This window comes from Numenius arquata, chromosome Z (assembly GCF_964106895.1).
Source record: "Numenius arquata chromosome Z, bNumArq3.hap1.1, whole genome shotgun sequence".
Classification (NCBI taxonomy): Eukaryota; Metazoa; Chordata; class Aves; order Charadriiformes; family Scolopacidae; genus Numenius; species Numenius arquata.
The window spans coordinates 18681415-18698899 of NC_133616.1; the positions used below are offsets into that span (position 1 = coordinate 18681415).

A 17485-nucleotide genomic window follows, 5' to 3' on the forward strand; every position below is an offset into this window, starting at 1 on the left:
AGTTACTTATTGCTCACATTCTGAACACTTTGCAGACCATGATTAAGATTTCCAAAGAACTCCCGCCAGGTACAGTCCCCCTATGGGTTATCCTCCTGAGTATCTTCGCTGGACTCTTGATCCTTGCCCTGCTTATATTTGCTTTGTGGAAGGTAAGGTGCACTTTCTTGTCTTCGTGAAGCTAAAAAAATATGCTTAAATGCTCTGCTGTATCCTCTCATAACTAGAACCTCACAGATACTAATATTATCTAATTAGTGGAGAGAAATCTTGCAGAAATGACAAAATTACTAGTAACACTACATTTTTCTAATGTGTGACATGCAAAGCTAACCAATTGAAACCTGTATTGCCAGTACGTTATGAAAAGAAAAAATAAAAAGATTCTGGTATGATTAAGGGTTTATTAAAGGAGTTTTTTATTAGCTTTGGCTGTGGCCTTTGATAACCAGGTTTTCTCTTTGCATAAGAGATGCTAGGCCTGCAGTGTAAGTATTGCCACAAGTGGGCACTCTTCTCCAAGCTAAATATTTAGTTCATACTTACGTTAGAAGGTTACAGTTTATAAACTTCAACATGCATAATCTCTTGAAAAAATTGACAAGTATAAAATAAAGTATTATTTATTTAGTTGAGTATGATATATTATTATGTGCTTTAACCTTTGACACTATTTGAGCATAACAATGATTCAGCAATCACTCTATACAGTAACTGTACTCTTTTTGTCTGCTGTCATTACATGTCTCTTTAGTTTTTCCGTTCCAGGAAAAACAACGTTGTACTTAAGTGATAAAATAGTAAATGACTTTTTATTTTACTGAAAGTATTAAAATAGAAGAACCAGCACATGAATGCTACCAATATGCATTTTATGCTTTGAGCAGCTCTTAGTCAATCTTTTCTTTTCTGCAGGCTGGGTTTTTCAAGAGACCACTAAAGAAGAAAATGGAAAAATGAAGAAAAAAGAAATGGAGAAATTTTTGCTCAGGTCTGCCTCAAAAATGTTACTGTAAAATTATAAACTTAGATGCAATGGTCACAATGTTTTCTAAACTCTGGTGCATTAAAAAAAACAAGAAGCAGAACAACAAGAAGCAAATCAAGCACACATGCAAAGGATGATGCAAAGGAAGAATAAACAGCCTTATGGCATTTTGTAATACTCAAGGACATACTTTCAAGTGTTACTCATTTTTGGAGAGTAACTGAGTTCAAAGATTCTAACATTTTTTAATATGGAAAATGTGTAATCATATTTTTATATACCTATGTATGTGGAATCACTTTTCATTCCAAATTATGCAACAAGTCAGCTTGTATGTAGCAATCCCAGTCTTTTTTATCACCTTACAATTTTCAAAAGAAAAAAGCCTAATTTTAAATATTTCCTCCTTATGTCAGTTCTGTGAAAGCAGACTGACAGTTCACAAAGCAGAACATGCAAATTTTGAGAATGCACCAAATAGTGTATGGTAACTGATGTAATGACAATTCAGAAGATAGAAGCACCTGCATATTGAAATACCTTGGACTTCTCTTTCTGCTCATTTTAGCGTGTCCAGAATGAACCCAGGACACTCCAAGAAAGAGATTTTTATGGTCAGGCAGACCATAAAGGATTGATCCATTAAATTACATAACTGATTGAACTTGAAATAGATTTTTGGCAGGCCTAAAAATGTATACGCAAAACATTCAAGCCCATCTGATTGCACACTGTACTCAACTAAGCAGGGACACAATTGTATCTGCAAATTGAAATGTCCATATTTATGCAGAAAATGTTTAGAGGTACCCTGAAAGTTTGACTCTTATTGTATATCTTGGAGTAGCCAGGAGGGTGCTTCATAAACTGTCACTGTAAATTTATTGTGTAGCTATTTAATCTGATGAGTTTAAAGTGTACAAAATGATAATTAACAAAAGAATACAGATAGAAATTTCAGCACTGGCAAGCTTCTTCTAGTATTATAAGTCATGTATCGTCTTTGTTACTTATGAGTTTAAGAAGTGGTGAAGAATTTGCATACTAAATAAGCACTTAACAAATGATGTTTATTTTGTGACAAAGATTGAACGTTTATATGAGGATACACTGAAATGTAGATAGCAAAAGATTTCTTTAAGAAATTTTTTCTTTTGATTTAGACTATTCAGTTTCATCCTTTCTTTCATGCACCTGTCTTCCTTCCACAAGGATCTCTTCCCGCGGCTCTTGGGCTGTGCCTTGTCCTTGAGAGCTTCCTGTATTACTTGCAGCCACACAAAATTAATAGTAGAAAATGGAGGCGTGCTGGCAAAGTGCAATGTTGCCTCAGTATGAGACAACTCAGTATTGATTGCCAAAAGATCAGAAAACGTTGAGGAGGCATACTAAGTTCTATAAGACATACTTGTTTGCAGAAAAGCTTTGCCTTGCCAAGGAAGCCAGGAAAAATTCTTCTTCCTCTTGGTACAAATGTCACTTAAAAAAAAAAAAAAAAAAAATCATTGCAGTTTGCCAAAAGGTTTTAACTTAGCACTGACTTTATAGCAATAGCTTAAAAAGCAGTAATATATTTTATAAGGACTTTTTTTTTTCTTAAGAAGACTCCATAGATTGAGTTGAAACGCTGGCAAATACAACTCTGGAAGTGTGCCAGAAGGTGCTTTACTGTTTGAAAGATGCTGTCACTCTTAAGTCCCTTCTACTTAGTTCCTAAATTAGAGAGAGTAGTCATTGGGAACGGCTAAGACTTATGTGAACGCAGCAAGTAGGATTAAGTTTGAAAGTGTTTGCAATTTCTCCTCGTGTCTGTGGGAAAGGTGGTTATTTCATAACAGCAGCCTGCTGAAGGTAGCAGCATGACTCAGAGGAGAGGGCAAAGCCTTCCGTGGGAACACAGTGGGTGGCTGTGCTTTGCGGAGCCTGGGAGAGCCACTGAGCCAGAGGACTTGCTTGGCTTTGCTCGCCTGCACGCCTGAAAGTGCACCCTGTCTGAAGGGGTGGGAGGTGAGCTGCCTGGGTTCTGAGCACAGAGGGAAGACAGGAAAGGAAGCAAAGAAATGATGTAGAGGAGCTGTGCAGAGAACCCCTGGTTCATCCATCATACGAGTTAAACAGTCCTCGAAGTAAGGCAAAACCCATTTGTTGGACAGTGAAGATAAATGAATATTCACAGAGGTGTTTTCGGTCCCATGTGAGATGCAGGTTTTATTTTAGGAAAATGTATTATTTTGCCAATTGGTTTGAAAGACTTAAATGGCACTTGTCACTGTAGCATCCAAATGGCTCAGAATTGTAAGTGTTTTTTTTCCTTATAGTATCTCTGTAAAGGCAGAACAGTGCTGTTACCATATTATGATTTGTAAAGGAACAGAATTATGAAGGAATTGTGACTCACCTATGCACACATAGAAAGTCTGTGGTAGCAGAGGAAATGCTTATATTTATTATTATTCAGCCAGTTTGTTAACCATGAGGTAATTTTTCCTGGCTTCATCAAATTACTCACAAGTTGAGCAAGCCACACATCATTTTTATGCAGTTTTTTTTTTTTATTTTGTTTAAGTGTTTCACTTTTAGTTATGATAAGCTGTTAACCAGAGCATTTTACTTCTCTGATGAAATTTCATGTCTTATTTTAAAGCATCAGCCTAACTGAAAAAATGTAAGTCAATAGAACAGTCTATTTCCCTAGATAAAGACTATGCAAAAATACGTAAGTATTTTATCAATGCAAAGTATGGTTGAGATCACTGTTCCATTCTTTTCAGACTTGCTTTGTACTGTAAAAACAGTAATAAGCTTCATATAACCACACTGCTTTCCTCTTTGTCATGATGCTTTCTTCCTTTTCACGTTTGTTTTATTATCAGATTTTCAATTATATTATCTATTTAAAATATAACTATATAAAGGGGATAGCACTATAGCACATTATTCTTACACAGGATAAATTAGTAAAATCATTATTTTTGTCCATAAAAACCTTTCCACACAGCACTGCAAGAGCAGTATTTTACTGCTTTTCTCTATATACAACAGAAAAGCATATGAAAGCAATATTGCAAACATCAGGAACATGTCACTGAAATTTGGCAGGCACAAAAAATATCAGAACAGCATGTAATCTGCTGTGTTCCTATAAAAAGACACATTAGGGTTGTAATACGATTCCAATAACGAACAAACTAAACATTTTTCATTCAAATAAATGCCTGTAAAAAACCAATAATAATAAATTGGGTGTACAACCAGAGCTTAAGTAATGGATGGAGTCGGGCTCAGCTCAGTTACTAACTTCAGCACTGAAGTAGCTAATCTTATAGGGGATAACAAGCTATGTTTCTGTAGCACAGAACTTCCCTGGAAAGGAGAAAGAGCTTTAAAGGATCACTCCTGCTTCATTTAGAGGTTGTTCCAGGGGTTGTTGATCCAGTATGTAATTTTAGAAGACTTAGAAAGCAGCATCGACATTACAGCAATCTCCCTGGGCTGCTGCCTATGCTCCCGTGCTTGTCTGGTGTCACTCTACGTCTGTATGAGGAGGCCTTGCGCAACCCACCGATCCTGACCCCATCCTGACCCCGTACCCAAGCCCTTGAGTACATATCCTGTGCTGAGTCATTTTGAGCATTACATTCCTCTTCTGCAGAGCTTGACTCAGGGGAATCCGTCTTCAACTGGAGCCAAGGGGTTTCATCTCACTTGGTACCGAGAGGCTGGAGTTAGGGTCACACTCATCTAATGAATTCCACATAGTCTAATTGTTTTAATTTCTTGAATTAACTATTGTATACATCATGATCCAGAGCAAGAGAATCAGAATGTACCATTGTTAATTATACCACTTAACAGGAATAAGAGGGAATTTGCATCCTTTGTAAGAAAAACACAACATTCTGCACAGCATTTTATTTTTCCTGTAAAATTATTCCATGTGTTTTATTGATTAAAAAAATTTTAAAGAGTCTAACAAGCCTCCTTTGTAGTTTGTTTGCATTACACTCGTATAAGAATAATGCCAAGGCATCTCGGTACTTAAAAACAAATCCATCTAGCTGTCAATGGAAAGCTATTGTAGAAATAAGCTTTCTTGCACAGGATAACATCAAGGAAAGCTCAAATGTAGTCAGGCTGTCAGAAATACACTTTCATTAATTGTCTGGATTCTGTACTTATAGCTACATTTGAAAGCTTTTCAGAGGACCATGGCTTCCTCATACAGATTTGTTTTCATAACATTACATGCATAAAAGTTGAAGACACATTCATTCATGTAACCATTCTTCCTATCCAGAGATTCTTCTGTACAATTATTCTGTAGACTGTTGTTTTGCACAGTTGTAAATGATTCACATCATCTTCCTTAAAACCTAGTAAATATTTGTATCAAAACTTCCTAGAAGACAAAGATTACACCTTTTATATCACAGCTAACTTTAAGAAAACATTACAAACCATGTAATTACTTAACTGTTATCTCATCAGAGACTACTTTGATGGTGAATCACAATTCTCTAATAGCAACATCCTGTCTAGTCATAGGGAGTGCTTACCAAATATCCTACTCTGTATATATGTGATTATTGGAGTTGCTGGACACTTTCCATGGGATTATTTCAATGAAAATCAGGGGAGAAAAAAAGCCACTTCTATTTTTCTATTTTTGTTTGTTTGTTTTACATTGCTTTTCAATGGAATTAAAATAGAATTAGCATCACTTTCTCACAGCAAGAAGTGTAATAATATGTATCATTTGCAAAAAACTGAATTATAATTCATTGCATGTAGCAGAAGCAGCCCTAACACTTCACAGTTCAAAGGCAATAGCAGTTCATGCAGTGGATGTGGTTTGAGCCATGTAAGAATGAAGAGTTTTAAAGATTAAAGCATTGATGAAGTTTTAGTAACAACTGGCTGATACAACAGATTAGAGAACACAACTGGATTCTGTATAAATAAGAGGATGATCAAGTGAGCTATCCTCAATGCAATCATGTTTTAATTACAAAGACTGAGGACTAACACCCCAGAGATATTGGACTTCGCTCATTCAGTCAAACAAAAGGGTGAGTAAAAGACCCTCAGGCAGATTTTTCTTCCGACTCTAGTACAAGTGGGGCATAGTGCTCCTTTAGTGCTTTTCCCCTCTCATGCACTTACCCTTCTGCCCTTCTCCTTTTCTCAGTGTTGTAAGTCTTCTCAGAAAGGACTGACATTCCTCAAGGGCTCACTGAATGTTGCACCACTGAGGGATTTTCAAAGAAACGGGAGAGGGAGAAGTATACACAGTGGATTGCACATTTATGTCTAGCAGGCCAGTTGTCTTGTCATAATTTGTCCATCCCCTTCACACATTCGTTTTTCACTTTCAGCAGTGGCTATGGTGAAATCCTGCTTCTCAGTTATGTGTCAGCTTGATTTGGAATGGACATTAATATTTATTGCAAAGCTTCACGTATCTGGTTCAGTATTACATATGGTCCTTCAGGTTTATTCATGTTAACGGTGCCATTATTCTTCCTCCTGGGGCAAAGGAATAGGACAACTCTCTCTCTTGTGAAAGTTTCTTCATATTGCCTTCCAGTACAGAGCCTTTTCATCTTGTATCAGAAACGATAAGATGAAAAACAGAGAAGCTTCTCGTTTTTCCTTAAAAAGCAGTTGAAGTTTTGCAATTTTGTGACAGTAGATATAGTCTGAGAAAAACAATGCATTTTCTTTCCTTTAGGGGAATTGTAGACACAAATCTTGCTGAGTATTCTCATCTCATAGTCTAAATTAATAGCCATCAGTAGCTCACTTTCTTGTTTGCAAGGTCATAAAATCTCAGTGACAAGAGCCTATTACTCTGGCCTCAGTCGTTTTGCACTATGCCACAACAGATGCTATTACATTTCAAAACTTAAAAAAAGGCTTGAGCTGAAACTTCCAACTACGCTGTTAGCCAGGAAAAAAAAAGGGATTTGGTGGTATTGGTGTTGTAGGTTTTGAGATTCTCAGGAACCTAAAAACCACTGAGGTGCTTTTTGCTGTTTATTTGAGGGATCTGCCAAAATTAATTCATAGTCTCTGGCCCCTTTATGTCATGAATTTGCAGTATTTGGAAAGACACCTGCAGCTCTGAGCAAACAGCCATTAAAAAGTAGGTTTAGAGAGCAATATATGCTCTCTAAGACATATGCAATATGTCTTATAAAATACTGCTGCAACGTAGTTCGTCCCTTCATGCAAAGGACCTTCAGATTTCATCCCAGTTACTGAGGACTGGCCTGTTTGCCATCCCCTCTCCCTCCACTTCCCCCTCCCCATCCCTCTCCTCTGCAAGAGAATTTTTCTTGTATGATGAGTAAGATTTCTGCAATCTCATAAAGAACACTTTGGTGCATCCGGTCAACTAGACAACACTTGGTCTTGTTACCACATTGTATCCCCCAGCAACCTCTCTGATATTTCATCTTTAACTGAAGGTTTAGCAGCTGATGGTAGATAATGTAGCAAACGATAAGTTGCAAATAGCTCCAATTCCACAGTTATGTATATAACAAAAGGTATTTTTTTTTTATTCACTATTACTGATTAGCTCAGCAAGTTTAGGCTGCAGACAATCTAAAAGAAAAAAAAGAAGAAAAAAAAGGAAAAAAAAAAACAACAATAAAACTATGCATTAAGCCTTAAATTAATCTCACCTAATTAATTCAAAATTCAGTGTGATTCAGTAGGAACTGTTAAGGGAATCAGATTTACTAAAAAATGCCTAGAAAATGATTGAGCAACTTTTTGCGACAGGAAAAATGAAAAGGAAAAATAAATAGGTCTTAATTCCACAAACCAGAAAATAACTAATATGTTTTCAAAATAGAAATGGCACTGGTGAGGTCCCACCCTGAGTACTGTGTCCAGTTTTGGGCCCCTCACTACAAAAAAGACATTGCAGTGCTGGAACACATCCAGAGAAAGGCAACAAAACTAGTGAGGGGTCTGGAGCACAGGTCTTATGAGGAATGGCTGAGGGTGCTGAGATTGTTCAGCCTGGAGAAAAGGAGGCTGAGGTGAGACCTTATCACTCCCCACAGCTACCTGAAAGGAGATTGTAGTGAGGTGGGGATCAGTCTCTTCCCCCAAGTAACAGGAGATAGGACAAGAGGAAATGGCCTCAAGTTACACCAGGGGAGGTTTAGACTGGATATTAGGAAAGATTTTTACACTGAAAGGATTATTAAGCATTGGAATGGGCTGCCCAGGGAAGTGGCAGGGCCATCATCCTTGGCAGTATTTAAAAGACAGGTAGACACAGTGCTTAGAGATATGATTTAGTGATGGGGTTTGTTAGCGTTAGGTTGATGGTTGGACCCAACTATCCAAAAGGTCCCTTCGAACCCAGGCAATTCTATGATTCTATGATTCTTTGAAAAATGTAAATAAATGCATATTCTGAGGAGACAGAGGTTCTTGTCTTCTCAGGAGCGAGCAAACTACAGGACAGTCAGCCTTGCTTCTGGAAAGAGGATGGAACAGCTCATCCTAGATCAGCATGTAGAGGAAAAGAAGCTTATCAGGAGTGGTCAACATGGATTCTCCAAGGGGGAATCATGCTTGACCAATCTGATAGCCTGCTATGATGGCATGACTGGCTGGGTAGATGAGGGAACAGCAGTGGACATTGTCCACCTCGACTTCAGCAAGACTTTTGACACTGTCTCCCATATCATCCTCATAGGTAAGCTTAGGAAGTGTGAGTTAGATAAGTGAACAGTGAGGTGAATTGAGAACAGGCTGAATGGCAGAGCTCAGAGTGTTGTGATCAGTGGCACAGAGTCCAGTTTGAGGCCTGTAGCTACTGGTGTTTCCCAGGGGTCAGTACTGTGTCCAGTCCTGTTCAATATATTCATCAATGAATATGTTGAATAGTTGAATATTGAAAATGAAAACCTGGATGAGGGGACAGAGTGTAACCTCAGCAAGTTTGCTGATGACACAAGGCTGGGAGGGGTGGCTGACACACCAGAAGGCTGTGCTGCCATACAGCGAGACCTGGACAGGCTGGAGAGTTGGGCGGAGAGGAACCTAATGAAGTTCAACAAGGGCAAGTATAGGGTCCTGCACCAAAGGAGATATCACCCCATGCACCAGCACAGGTTAGGGGTCGAACTGCTGGAAAGCAGCTCTGTGGAAAAAGACCTGGGAGTCCTGGTAGACAACAAGCAGACCATGTGCCGGCCATGTGCCCTTGTGGCCAAGAAGGCCAATGGTCTCCTAGGGTGCATTAAAAAGAGCATGGCCAGCAGGTTGAGAGAGGGCATCCTTCCCCTCTGCTCTGCCCTGGTGACATCACATCTGGAGTACTGTGTCCAGTTCTGGGCTCCCCCGTTCAAGATAGTTGAGAAACTACTGGAGAAAGTCCAGCAGAGGGCTACAAAGATGATCAAGGGAATGGGGCACCTCTCTTATGAGGAAAGGCTGAGAGACCTGCGTCTGTTAAGCCTGGAGAAGAGAAGACTGAGACAGGATCTTATCAATGCTTATAGTACCTAAATAGTGGGTGTCAAGAGGGTGGAGTCAGATTCTTTTCAGTGGTGCCCAGCAATAGGACAAGGGGCAACAGGCACAAACTGGAACACAGGAAATTCTGTCTGAACACAAGGAAAAAATTCTTTACTTTGAGGGTGATAGAGCACTGGAACAGGCTGCCCAGAGAGGTTTTGGAGTCTCCTTCTCTGGAGATATTCAAAACTTGCCTGGATGCGTTCCTGTCCAGCCTGCTCTCAGTGTATGTGCTTTGGCAGGGGGGTTGGACTAGATGATCTTCAGAGGTCCCTTCCAACCCCTACCACTCTGTGATTCTGTGTGATTCTGTGATTCTCATCATGTATTTGTAACTTCTGTATGAGAAATATTTTGAAGATACTGTTGCGTGAAGAGGCAAAATAGTTTTGGCAGAAAATAAACCCCCTTGCGTTCTAACACTCCTCACCGAGGTGGGAGGCTAGGGGCGGCTGGGTTTAAATTCTGAGTGATGCCCAATTCACCACTATCAGTCCAGTCACGTTTACTATATTTAACTATCACAATTCTGGATACACTGACAGTGGACTGCACCTTCAGTCTAGCCGTGGTCACGAACTTGCATGGCCGCACTTCAGTGTGTGGTCGCGTTCAGTGAGAAACCGAAACGGCTAGCTACTTAAACAGTGCAGTTTATTTAAGCAACAGATATAAAGGTTCTTTTGGTTTGCCAGTGATAAGTACAGTCTGCAAAGCACGTGTAAGTAAAAGAAAAAATGTTAATGGTACAAAGCGCGCGACAAAGTTACAAACAATACAGCCTGGCTATAAATGTAACAGGTAACCCTCTAGAGAGATTTCTAAGTTCCCCGAGGAAGCACTCGGTATAGTCTGAGTCTTACCCACAGGCGTCCCTATGGGGGGGAAGAAAGGCTCAGCCCGTCGACTGGTCCCGGGAGTCAGAGGCAGTCCGTGGTGGGGTCCTCCCTGACTTGTTTATGATGGTGTCTTCCCTAGCATCCCCCCTTTCTCGGGTTATTTTTATATTATTTTTTACCTTCAAGGTGGAGCTTGAGTGACTTTAGTCATAAATACCTTTATTATGATTGGTGTAAAATTCTCTCACCTCGCATTTAAAGGTATAGTTTACAAAAAATTCAGGGCACAGACTCAAGGAGGAGTGGTCGCACCATGGAGGCGGGTAGCCTTCGGGCTGGAGGTGTGTTTTGGTATTATTTTATACCTTTCCTTAATGTGTGAACAATGCTATATATTTCTAATAAAAAATATATTTTAGGAATTATTCCACAAGATACCCACTATTTTTATGAGTTCAGGTGGTTACTGGAGCTGTAACAAGGTTAATGCTTTGTTAAATGAAGTTGCTGGGTTAGCACACTGGCTGCTCTAGAGAGCATGAAACTACATAGGCTGCATTAGCAGGCTCCTGTGTAGGTTCCCACTTTTGGGGATCACAGGTGAATGGGAACATTTTTTCACTGGCTAACATTATTTCCCATTAATATAATTTCCCTATGACAGGCACAAGCTTTGCTCTCCTGTAAAAAAAAAATCAGTAAAAATATGTACATACTCTGTGCTAGGCAGGACATAGTTCAGTAAAAACTGCATTAAATAGGTCAATGTGTGCTGACTTGTCCAGAGTAGGAAGCAGTGCTGTGCATCAGGAGCAGGACTGGAGTGTGATACAGCTATTGCTGAGGATATGATGCCCACACTACATGTCTTTACAAGGTTTTACTTTGAACCTTGTCTTGAATATCAATTTCATATTTATTTTTCAGAGGCCAGCCTCACTTTAAAGGACATGAATATCATTCCTGCAGGACTGCTCTTCAGATCAGAACTCTGGCATACTTGTCTTTGCCTGTAGTGAAATGGAGCATTAAATTACCTATGGCTGCTGTGTTTTCTCCCAAAAATCCTGATTTCTTCAATATTCAATCCCATTTAGTCCCTCCAAGGTCCATATTACCTGGTTAAAAAATCAAGTGCATGCTGACCAAGTCAAACTTCCAGACATTTTGCCTTGGTCCATGCTGAGCCTTTTCATCACTATTAGCCCTTTTCCGTTCATTTTTAACAGCTCTTGTGGAAAACAGCTTACTTGGTTTAAAATTTGTACTCTGGGATGGCTTGTGTTACAATGTAGGTTACTCCTGATCACCACTTAAGAAAATCGGCTTCGCAAAGTGGATTTGGATGATTCTCAGAGGGTTTGAGATGCATGGGAAGGTAAAGGAGGCAACTCCATGGATTTTAAACCAATCTGCCTTTGTCTGCTTCTGTAACTGGTTTGCAACTTCCTTTGTGTCTGGCTGTGGGTGAGCGTTACTTTTTAGCCACACCAACCCCCTGCTTGCCTTCTTGCACCCTTGTACAAGTGTTAGTGCCACCACAAGAGGCGCAGCTGGGAATGCACAGCTGGGCAAAGAGGAAACTGACTCCAGACTTGCCTTGGTTTAAAAGCACAAAGAGTGAGACAGAAAGGATACATCACCTATGGCAGGCGTGATATATTAGTTGCTGTACCTTGCCGCTTTTCAACTGTGAACAGTAATCTCAGGAACAGGCACTAAATGTGGGTCTCAGTTTGCCTCACACAGGGTGTGCGCGTGTGTGTGTGCCTGAGGAGGGGACTCAACGTACCACTTTACACATTACTCTACATATTACAAACTACTCCAGGTGTCTGACACACCAGTCCTCCTGAACTATAGGACTGCTTTTTCCTTCAAGACAGTAGGGTAGGTATTTCTGAAACCTACACAGGGTGCGTCTTGCTGCCTGAATTAGCTGTCCACCCTTTGCATGAAGAGGCTTTCAAAGGGAAGCAAGACTGCAGGATATTTTCAACTATTGCTAATCTGCCTTCTATGCAGATTTTCAGCAGGGGAAGGCAACTACCTTGTCAATAATACAATATTAAGAATACAGAAATATATCTATTACAGTCAAATCAGCCATGATATTCTCAATAATGGTTTGGAATTGAATCGTAGAGTGAGCTAAGTATTAAAAATAACCAATCCTTATACATACTAAGAAGTCTGTCTTCCAGACTATTCATTGTAATTAAATCAATTTAATAAAAAACTATACACTGGCCCAATAACAGAAACACATAAGAAAACCAATATTGGGTCAGACCAAAGGTCTATGCAGTACTATGTCCTGTCTCATGTCAGCCAAAGCAGATACCAAGGGGAAGGCATAAAACCAGGGCTTGCAGGCCACCAGCTTCCCACAAGCTCTCTTCCAGCTTCCAGTTTTTCTGCAGCTCAAGGTTTTCATGGGCTGGGAAGGTTTCAAGGAGGTGGATTTCTCTTCCTTGATCTTGACTGGGAACCCAGGTTAACTTTAAACATCCACCACTCCACAGCACTGCAATCTGCACCTGCATGTTCCCTGGGAGAAGAATCGTCGTCTTCTCTTTGTGCTAACCTTGGTCTGTGGTCATCAGACATCCCTCCCTCACGTTTTGTAAGAGGCAGAGCACCGCTGACCTCATCAGCCTGATCCATGCCCCTTCTAGTATATTTTTACTAAGTCCTTTTAAAGGCATGTTTTTTTCCAGAGCAAAGAGTCCTAATTTACCTTGGTATTGAAGGCATAGGTAAGGAGGCCATTCCCACCTTCGTTACCCTGTCTCAACTTTTTCTAGTTTTACAGTAGCATTTTGAGATGATTGAAGCAAAATTGCACAAAGTGTTAAAAAAATGTGGTTTGGACAGTAGTATAGTGAAGTCCTGTTTCATTATCTACTCATTGCCTAAATAATTGCTAAAATCTCATTTGTGTATTTTTGACCTTTTCAGGTTTCAGTCTGAAACTGAATTATTACTAATGTCTAAACTACATCCTTATAGCTAATTTTAACATTTCCTTTTTAGATTTGATTTTCTTTTAGTAACTTATTCTTTTTTCCTTCAGTACAGCCCTTACCATTACATTTTTATAACAGATATCATGTGTCTGCCAAAAATAACTAGTACTTGGTAGCCCTTCCCTCTAACATCTTCAGATAAATCACATCAAAGGAGCAACATGGAGCCATACACCTTGGCCTCCTGTGTGTAAATGATGTCACCTTTGCAAGAGCCCCTCCCAGAAATACACTAACAAAAAACTCCTCAGTTTTACATACCACAGAAACTCTGATTCTGTGGCCACCCCTCACAGATGACAAAAATGGAAATACCTGAATGTTTTTCTGAGAAGACTGGCATTAATTGTACATTTTGTCATCACATTAAAAAGTTAGGATAACACACATTAGTTGTAACATTCAACAGTAAAGCTGATTATTAGGTATGTGTTGACCAGAATGTCTTTTAAAATCAAATATTTCCTCAGTATATTCCCTCTACAAATTCTATTTTTTCTTGAAAATGCAGAAATTGTAGTGATCTTTTTGTAGTGGCACTCATCAAGCTACTTGCTTCCCACAGTCCTTACTGTGAAGAAAGTTTGTTTGGCCCTCGCCAACAAAACAACTTCTTCTAATGTGCAAGTAATCCATATGTGCATAGAACCAAGCCTGAAACCAAATCAGCTCTGGCAGATATGGCACTTTTGGCAAGTGTCCCTGTGATCACTGACAAGCAGACACAACACAGTGCTATAAAACACATCATTAAACAACAAAGACATGTAGAGCAAAGGGTATGTATCGTACCCTGTTTTAAATTGCAAATATAAAGAACACTAAGCAAACTGTTCTCTGAATGATTTTTTTTTTATTTTTCTGAATAAATGCAATATGTATTGCACTTATATGCACTGCATATTGCAGTATGTAAAGCAGCTGAAGAGTCAAAAAGGTGAAATACTGCACAACATAAAAAATCTTCTATAATATGCAATATACAGTTCAGCATTATATGAGAAAGTTGTTATGAAATGCCTTAAGGTCTACTTAAGACAGAAGAATTAATCTAAGGGAATATTGTTAAAGAATACAGTAATTCTCACAGTGTTTATTCTCCTATGACCTATTCTTTGTAGATACAGACAAATATTGGTCTGAGAAGCAACACCCTGGGAGACAGCCTTTGTGTGTGAGAAACTATTTTTCAACATTGTGTCTGGATGGGGAAGAAAGTTTCGTATCCTCAGGGTATATTTATAATTAGAATGATGTAACTGAATCAAAGACATTGTTTCTTAGGAAACTGAGACATCTTAGTCGGCGGAGGTTGTTTTAGGGTGGGGCAGAGGGGGATTCTAGGTTTATTTCATCTATTACAAAAACATTTTTCTCTATGCTGTGGAATTTTTTTTTTTTTTTTTTTTTGTTACAGTCCTTTCATTAGTATCCATTAATTAGTGTTCTTCTTCTCTTTGTGGAAGTACAGATTTTCCTCCTTGACCCAGAGCTGTACACGTATTTATACACTCATTTCAGATGGGAAGAGCAGTGACTAGAGCTGCTCTCCTGACCACAATCAGGTCACTCCTGGATCGCACTTGGTATTGAAACCGACATTTCTGCCTTAGGTAGCTGCACCTTGAAGTGTCTGTTTGCAGGGCTTGTGACACCACAAAGAGGAAACCCAGAGACTGCTCTAAGAGACACATGAGTCATTTCTGGTAATGACTGACCCAGGGCTTCAGAGTTCGGAAGTGACGGTGTCTTGGGAAGTGCTGATAAACGGTAAGTTCATGTGCAAGTTCATGCATTAGGATGAGTGGCACGTCTGTGTGTCCTACAGGAGTAAATACATGAAAGAAATCAATGTGAGTTACACAGGGACAGGTCCCTGCTGTACTTCAATCAATGATGTTAATGTCCTTGCAGAGCTTTGTTGAACTACATGATGTCCATAAAGAACCAATGCCCAAATAAATACCTGTTGAACAATCCCACCTGTTGACAGGCTTCTTCATTTTAACTTACAATTCAGATTCAGTGTTAAAAAGAAATAAGAAACTGAGAGAACACGTGTACTTTTATAGCACTCCTGAAATAAAAGCTACGGTCTGTGTCACACCTAAGGACCATGACCTAGATGTTGAGAAAGGAGAAGGAAGGAAATATTTCTATTTCAACTTTCCAGGCAAACTGTCTTTTTCATTACTCAGTGTTAATGCCAAGAAGTTCAAAATTATTCAGCAGAAATCATTGTTATAAAACCCATACAAAAAGGTAGCCCCACAGATTTTGATATTTAGCAGAACTGTGGGATGAAGAAAATGAATGTTTATCAAATACTCTGAATATACAGTATTCAAACAGTGCTGACAAGGCTAGGTAGACTGAAAGCTGCACAACACACAGGTACCCTGCACTTTGCACTTCTTTCTAATTTCTTAGCAAGTTCAAATCCTCACCTCCCTATTTTTACTGGCTTCGATTCACATTGTTTCCCTGGATATTGGCCTGGCACCTAAGCCAACGTAGGCAGTATTTTGCATAGGCAATACATCCTCACCATCATTGCCAACTTCGGATCAGTTGTGTGGAAAGGCCCCCGGATCCTGTTGCACTCCTGCATAGCTGAGGACCTATTCTGAAGGAATTCCATTTAAAGGAGAAGATACAGACTTAATGTCATTAAATGCACAATTTAATACCTGAGGAAGACATCCACTCTACGCTGTTACACAAACCCACGTTTTACCGCGATTCTACATTTTTCTGACTCCCACCCCCTCCAAAGCGCTGCCTCCGGGTACCCCGGGCCGAGGCGGCGTTGCTGCCGGGCCGGCGGCAGGTCCTCACTTCCCAGCCCTCCTTCCAGCGCAGCGCGGGTGTCTCCTCTAGGGACCGAACATGGGGGAGAACCGCGTGGGACAACCCTGCTGCAGAGTCTGCAAGGGACCGCCGGGACCCCACCGGCGAGCACCGCGGGTGCGGAGTAGAGGCGGGGTAGGGGGCAGTAGGAGGGAGGGGGGTGCAGGGGGCGTGGAGGAGGAGGAGGAAGAGGAGGAGGAGGAGGAGGGGTATTTCGGGGCGGCGAGGAGCAGGTGGCGCTCAGTGCCGTGCTGGGAAGCGGCCAGCTCGGGAGCGGCACCGGCCCGGCCTCCGCACCCTACCGCGCCTCTCCGCTCCGCACCGCGCCGCGCCATGGGCTCTGCGGCCGCGGCGCTGCCGCCGCTGCTCCTCGCTCTGGGTAGGTCGGTCTGTCTGTCTGCCCGCTCTGGGTAGGTCTATCTGTCTCCCCGCTCAGGGCAGGTCCGCCGGTGCGGACGGGGGGCGTCCCCCGGGGCCGGGGCAGAGGCGGGCGGTGAGTGCCCGGCGTGCGGGCGCCTCCGTGGCTTCTGGGGTGAAAAGGGTACGTGGCTGTGGCTGCGCGTGTGCGGTGCGATGCATCGTTTTTGAAGCAGGTTAAGCTCCTGAACTCCTGGATTGGCATGGAGTTCACCTTTCCATAAAATGGAGTGTGTGCGCTCTGCTGGGGGGGGAAAGAGGGGAGGAGGAAATGGATGCAGTTTGATGTGTGAATTTAGTTATATGGTGATTATGCCTTTTTAAAAGGGTATGTTATAATCTTCATCGTGAATGCTGTTCCTAATTTGCAAGAGTCCTCTAGATCTGTTCCCACCCTGTTGGGCAGATGTCGCTCCTTGGAAAAGGACAGGGAAACTTGAACCATCTCCTTCTCTTGGCGGGCTAAATTACCATTACATATATTTTCCTGGGAACTCTAAGCCATCATATTCACTTGCCATGAGCAAATTCCCAAGCACTTTCAGAGTTTTAATATTACTGTATACTCTCACAAACCCTTAATTAGCAAGTCACTGAAGAAGCAGCGTAAAAATGAGTTTTCACTGATGAGCTGTTCCAACTTGTTCTTTCAGTAACTATAGCAAATGCTGCAGTGGAATGTGCGGCTGCAGGGTATGAAATCAAATACAAAAATATTAACCTGAGATGAGATATACAGCATACAAACAACCTGGTAATTTTTTTAAAAAGAAAAATTCTTGTAAGTATCAGTGAGGAAAACATTCACTTTGTACTTT

At 40.7% G+C, this 17485-nt stretch overlaps 1 protein-coding gene across 1 annotated transcript in view; it reads left to right on the forward strand.

Moving 5' to 3' along the window:
- ITGA1 (integrin subunit alpha 1) overlaps positions 1-2470 on the forward strand; it is a 50029-nt gene extending 47559 nt beyond the window's left edge. Inside the window, exons 29-30 of the mRNA XM_074166301.1 lie at positions 36-152; positions 916-2470. Of these exons, the coding sequence (XP_074022402.1) occupies positions 36-152; positions 916-960 (162 nt within the window). The 3' untranslated portion in view covers positions 961-2470. The remainder of the gene's footprint in view (positions 1-35; positions 153-915) is intronic.
- Positions 2471-17485: the final 15015 nt, after the last annotated feature.